General features: G+C 35.4%; 1 protein-coding gene across 1 annotated transcript in view; it reads right to left on the reverse strand.

The window, feature by feature from the left end:
- Positions 1-5,955, reverse strand: part of LOC306861757 (copine-8) — a 118,482-nt gene extending 112,527 nt beyond the window's left edge. The window contains exon 1 of the mRNA XM_079404218.1: positions 5,654-5,955. Coding sequence (XP_079260344.1) covers positions 5,654-5,763 — 110 coding nt within the window. The 5' untranslated portion in view covers positions 5,764-5,955. The remainder of the gene's footprint in view (positions 1-5,653) is intronic.
- Between the last annotated feature and the right edge of the window lie 471 nt (positions 5,956-6,426).

A 6,426-nucleotide genomic window follows, 5' to 3' on the forward strand; every position in this document is an offset into this window, starting at 1 on the left:
GTACTTATCTGATCGCCATCAATTTGTAGCAGTGAATGAAGAGGTATCATATTGATCACAAGTGCAGTATGGAGTACATCAAGGCTCAGTACTAGGGCTGTTATTTTTCACACTTTACATGTTACCCTTAGGAAATATCATCAGGAAAGACAGTGTTAGCTTTCACTGTTATGCTGATGATACTGAGCTCTATATTTCTTCACAGCCCGGCAAAACACACCAAATTGAAAAACTAACGGAAAGCATAATTGATATTAAAAAACTGGATAACAAATCATTTCTTACCGCTAAATTCTGAAAAAACAGAGGTGTTAATTATCGGACCTAAAACCCCCACATGTAATAACTTAGAACACTGTCTAACACTTGATGGCTGCTCTGTAAATTCTTTGTCATCAGTTAGGAACCTAGGTGTGCCATTTGTTAGCAATCCTTGCTTTGACAGCCACGTTTCTAGCTTTTGTAAAACTGCATTTTTTTCATCTTAAAAATATATCTGAATTGAGACCTATGCTCTCAAAGTCAAATGCAGAAATGTTAATTCATGCATTTATGACCTCAAGGTTAGATTATTGTAATGCTTTATTGGGTGGTTGTTCTGTTCATTTGATAATACCTAGAATATCAAAATCAACTGCGGGCCGGAGATCCTTTTCCTATTTAGCGCCAAAACTCTGGAACGATCTACCTAAGACTGGTTGGGAGGCAGACACGCTCTGTCAGTTTAAATCTAGATTAAAGACCCATCTCTTTAACCTGGCTTACACATAATACACTAATACACTTCTAATATTCAAATCCGTTAAAGCATTGTTAGGCTGCATTAATTAGGTCAACCAGAACCAGGAACACTTCCCATAACACCCGATGTACTTGTTACATCGTAAGAAGAATAGCATCTACGCTAATATTAGTTTTTTTCTTATTCCGAGATGACCGTAGCCACCAGATCCAGTCCGTATCCAGATCAAATGGTGGATCAGCACCTAGAGACGATCTCTATAGCCCTGAATGTCAGCGGAGATCAGGACACCTAGATGAGCCCCAGTGACAGATCCCCATTGAAGAGCTTGTCACCTAGACGGCACACAATCTTTACACAATCTAACTTTGCAGAGATATCGTCGACTTGATTACACAGATACTATTTAAACTGAAGTGAGCTGGACGATGACATCATTGAATTCAGTAATGAAATGCCTTTAACTGAAAATTGAGTGTTTAATCTTGTCATTTTACATTATTGACTCTATTATCCTATTTTGATATTGGACAGTTGCTTTGACACAATCTGTATTGTTAAAAGCGCTATATAAATAAAGGTGAATTGACTTGACACAGAGCCGTAGTTCACTGACAAGCCAGCAATATCGCATTCATAATTGCAGACGACACATCGCATTCAATTATTTGCCCTGAAGTAGGAGCTAAATGGAGTTCCACTAGGTTCCTCTAGTGCAAAAATGCCTTATGTCTTCCTGCAAGATAAAAATAAAAATATAATTAATATTTTGGCCCTGTTAAAAAAATAAATAAATCCTGTTTGTGCAATTTACTTAAAGGGTTAGTTCACCCAAAAATTTTTACTCACCCTCAAGGCATCCTAGGTGTATATGACTTTCTTCTTTCAGACAAATCAAATTGGTCATATTAAAAACTGTCCAGGCACTTCCAAGCGTTAGAATGGGGAAGGCGTGTTTTTGTTCAACAGTCCAAAAGTAGTTAAATAAAGCACGCATCCATAATAAAACGTATATCCCAAAAAATATGGATATCCAAAATATGGATATTTTTCTTACAAAAACGCATCGATTCGCCACAGGAGGACTTTATTCACCCCCTGGAGCCGTGTGATGCATGTTTTAATATGGATGGATGTGCTTTATTTAACTACTTTTGGACTGTTGAACAGAAACACCCGCCTACCCACATTCTAATACTTGGAAGAGCCAGGATTGGAATGGATTCGTCTGAAAGTCATATACACCTAGGATGCCTTGAGGCTGAGTAAAACATGGTGTAGGCCTAATTTTCATTTTTGGGTGAACTAACCCTTTAAGTAAAATGAGCTAAAGCAAAACAACAGCTGAAGATTTTGTCACTAATTAATTGTATTGTATTCAGTCACCTTAAATATGTAAAATTACAGTTTCTTAATCAATTTGTGTTATTTTAATTACCTGAATCATTTTTATGGCAAACCGGACAGTTGATTTAGTTACATGCATAAGGCTGGATCAAGAAAGTAAATATTGGAATTAATTGAGTTTCTGAGTAAAGGGAAAGACCTGCTAATGTTTCGTTTTCACTTACAGTTGACATTTAAAAGAGTTTCTGTCATGCTGAAGTTGAAGTAATTACTTTTATAAGACATCAGATTTACCACAGTTTTTGCCACAGGCCATATTTAGAGACCAGAATATTATTAAGTCTTGAGGATGAAATTATTTGACTCAGACCAAGTACACAATATCAGCACTTTAGCAACCACTTTAGCAACTTCTTTAGAAAAAAAAACCCATCTCCAATTGTATTAATATCACACTACTATTATAATATTCTTCTGCATGGACTCATGGAATACACATCAAATGGCATACAGTTCTGTGAAACCGGAAGGAATTTAACACAGGAATTACCCTGCTAGGTGGATTGAAGCTGTTTACCAATCACTCTTATCAGAGTCCAAATGGGTTCTTATTCTTGTGACAGCCCACACCGGCTTTAATCGAGCCATAAACAGTGGGAAATGTACATGTATGTGCGCCAGAGAGTAACATTCCAATTGAATTACACTGGGTTAATGATTACTCAATACAAGAGGTAATAGCTTTCTATGACTTGTAATACAAAACAATTGAGAGCACTTAGAGCACTACGAGCACCAAGTTGAACATTAGTCGCACATAATACTTAATCTCTAAGGCATGTCTCCCAAAAGCATAATTTTCTCTGTTATGGGTAAGAATACTGGAACTTTCCACTTGTTGTTACAGTTTATCAGAGAGAGAGAGGAACACATGAATTGATATTAATTCATTTTTATCACTGCAAAGCCATGGTTGACTACATTTGAGAATAATGATTGCTCACAGAAAGAATCTGTGCAGGCCTGAATTTGTGATGTGTTCAACAGGGATTACTGTAGGGGTTCCACCAATTATTGTTTGATTTCAATATGTAAAATTTAATTAAATAACAAAATGTGTTACAACATAGAACAGTAAAATAATTAGAAAAATGACTCTTTGTTAGTGTCCTCTTGCATTATTGACACCCTGTTTTCCTGTTTGACACTAAAACTGCTTAAAGCTGCAGTGACACAATCTGTATTGTATAAAGCGCTATATAAATAAAGGTGACTTGACCTGACCAATGAACACTACATCATATTCAAAACCTGTTTAATATTGCCTAAATATCTTCTACAACTTTTGGCTTTAATAAGAATTCAGGCAAAAAGTAATGTTTGAATGATCACTGTCCTTTACAACAAAAAAGCACAAAGCACTCATAATTACAAATTCACAAGTTGGAAGTAGGACATTTCTATCATAATGAACGAGTGAACAAACAGACAAGCGATATACTTAAAAGAGTATAAAACCTCAATTTCACAGGTAAAGTGTCCAACCAAACAACACAACTAAATTCGCAGATTCCTTTTTAATGATAAACATCACAAGTAATGAAGATTTATCTATTCATGCTAGATGTACATTTACTGATCTATGTGTAATGTAACTTTGACAACACAAGCCGCATTTATACATGAGCTTGCATTGACAGAATACATGCAATATTTTTACTTTTAAAGATGTGAATGTATATGTGATCTTTTAATTATATCCACTTCTCACTCAATCCAAAAAAGCAATCCAACTAAATCATCTCTATAAAGCCCTTTCAAACAGACTACATTTAGCCAACGTACACCAGTCATGTTGGGAATTCTCTAGCCATTCACCAACTTATATGTGATTGCAGTGACCTTACACCATCATGCACTTCTAGTTTGGATAATTACACGGCCAAGAAACCACTCACGCTGAAAATTGAACTCTGGTCACACTGAAAGTTAATTAACAGCTAAAAAAACTTGGGCCTTGAAATATCCACAAAACTAGACTATACTATATGTAATTTGCATCTTATTTATTTGCATTTTATTTTACGGGGTTTACTGTGATTGAATACATATCTCCTCTATCTGCTCATCTGCCCATGATAACCATGGTGACAGTGGTAAAGTGGCCCTACAGTATGGGAATGCTCCTGATCGTAACCATGGCACCACTTCTGTTCCTTTCCCACCTGGTGCAGTGTTGCAAAAGAGCTCCTAGATCGTGTGCACGTATGTGTGTGTTTGTGTGCATGTGTATTCCCTCTTGCGCAAGCCTGCCCAAGGGGACATGGAGCATAGTAATTCACCGTCAACATCTCTTCACAATGGTTGAGCGGACAAGTCCTGCCCACTCGCATTTGTTTACGCCAGCAAAGCCACATGCATCACAAACTTATACACATAAATGATTCATATGAACAATCTCTAAGTGCACAAGAATCGATAATTTTCCCAAACGTTTTCTTTTTGTGCTTTATTAAAGCCATCATTTTCCAGCTAAAACAAAAAACAGCAGGCTGTTGTTATGATGAAATAATCCAATAATCCAAATGGCTTGCTACTCATGGGAGAGTGAGTTCAAAAGGCAAATCACCAGTAATACTATAGTATGTAAATGATTTATTAATATGAATACATTTTACACTTTGAAATGAGAAATTAGCCAAACGGATCCTAACAGTATTTTAAAAAACGTCAAGCTTGTGTACGATAAAAGACTTCCAGAAAGCTTCATTGAAATCATAAATGTGGGGAGTTTTGCAATTTAATTACAATTTAAATAAATAAATAATCTAAAACGCAAAAGGTTTTTTGGAAGCACTATGTTTAGCAATAGTAATTAATTGATTTAATATAAAAACAACAACAGTCAATGAGAACTCTATATAGGCTAACGATATAACAACCTGTGGGCAGGTTTTCCTACTTTGAAAAGAATAGGTTTAATAACGTACCAAAGTATTATTTATGGATATTACATATATTTAATATAATCATTAATATCGTTTATGGATATAAAATATCATAAGTGCTGTATAAAACAATGTAAGTCAATGGAAAGTCCCCATCCTGATATGAAAACAAACGCGTGAGTGTGTCATCATCGGTTTACTGTTAGACTATGACACAGAAAAGAAATCATAATCATTACGAAATCCACCTTTAATCAAACTGTAAAGCAATGAATTTCACTTCTTAAATTATAATCTATCTCAGCCAAGCACCACGCAGTTATTCCAAAACAAAACAAAACTTATGTTAGGTATTTAACAACTAACAACTGGTGGGAGAAGCCTTTCGTTTTGGTTCGAAAGAAAGTGACAGCTAGAGAAACTCCATATACAGTTTTCCATTATAGTATCCATATACACTACACCTCATAAACACACTTATAACCTGGTTTTGTGCCAGAATGTCACGCGTAATTGCGTCTTCTCCAAAATGTACCATTAAAACACCGCGCGTAAAATTAATAATAAAAAAGGCAGTTGTGCGTAAAGGTGTGAGCGGTACGTAAACGTTCCTCACCTGCACGAGACTGTAATCTCAACTTTTGTAGCAGGAATAGTGGCGTTGAGCGGGTCGAATTCTCCTATCGTCGCCATATTCAGGAAACCGCAACTGCTCGTGCTGTTCATGGTCAGCTTTCTTTTCTTAAACCCTTTTAGACGGAAGAGGATGGACGCTCTACGCTTTACGCTTTACGCGAGAGAATTCATGGGTGATTTGGAAAGATTGCGAGAAGGCAAGCAGAGCTTCTGTTAGTCCATAACAGAGAGCGCGTCCCCTCTGCTCGCCATGAGAGAGTGTGAACGTGTTAGAGAGCGTGTGCTGCTGCATGGGCGAAGGAACGATGCCACACTTGGAGAATTCTTCGCTGGGAATTCATCTGAGACTCAAAACAGATTTAACACTGACAATGCCATGACAGATACAACAACAGCAACAGTTCAAAAGCATATTGTTCTTAAAGTTATTCTGCTTCTTCTTATAATACATAATAATAATTATTATTATTATCGTTGTTGTTATTATCATTATTAGTATTGTTATTATTATGTAACAGCTACTGATATATAATATAATAATTATTAAATAGTTAATAAAATTGTTGTATAATTATATTACATATGACATATAGTATAAATGTTATTAAAGTAATAGTAATATCATATATATGTATATAATAGTAGAATAATATTATTATGTAATACATAAACAGAAACAGAAGCATGCTATAGTTAATAAAAATAAATAAATTGTTATATAATTATAATATTATGTCTAATATAATGTAAATA

Source organism: Barbus barbus (assembly GCF_936440315.1).
Source record: "Barbus barbus genome assembly, chromosome: 42".
In the NCBI taxonomy this organism is placed as follows: domain Eukaryota; kingdom Metazoa; phylum Chordata; class Actinopteri; order Cypriniformes; family Cyprinidae; genus Barbus; species Barbus barbus.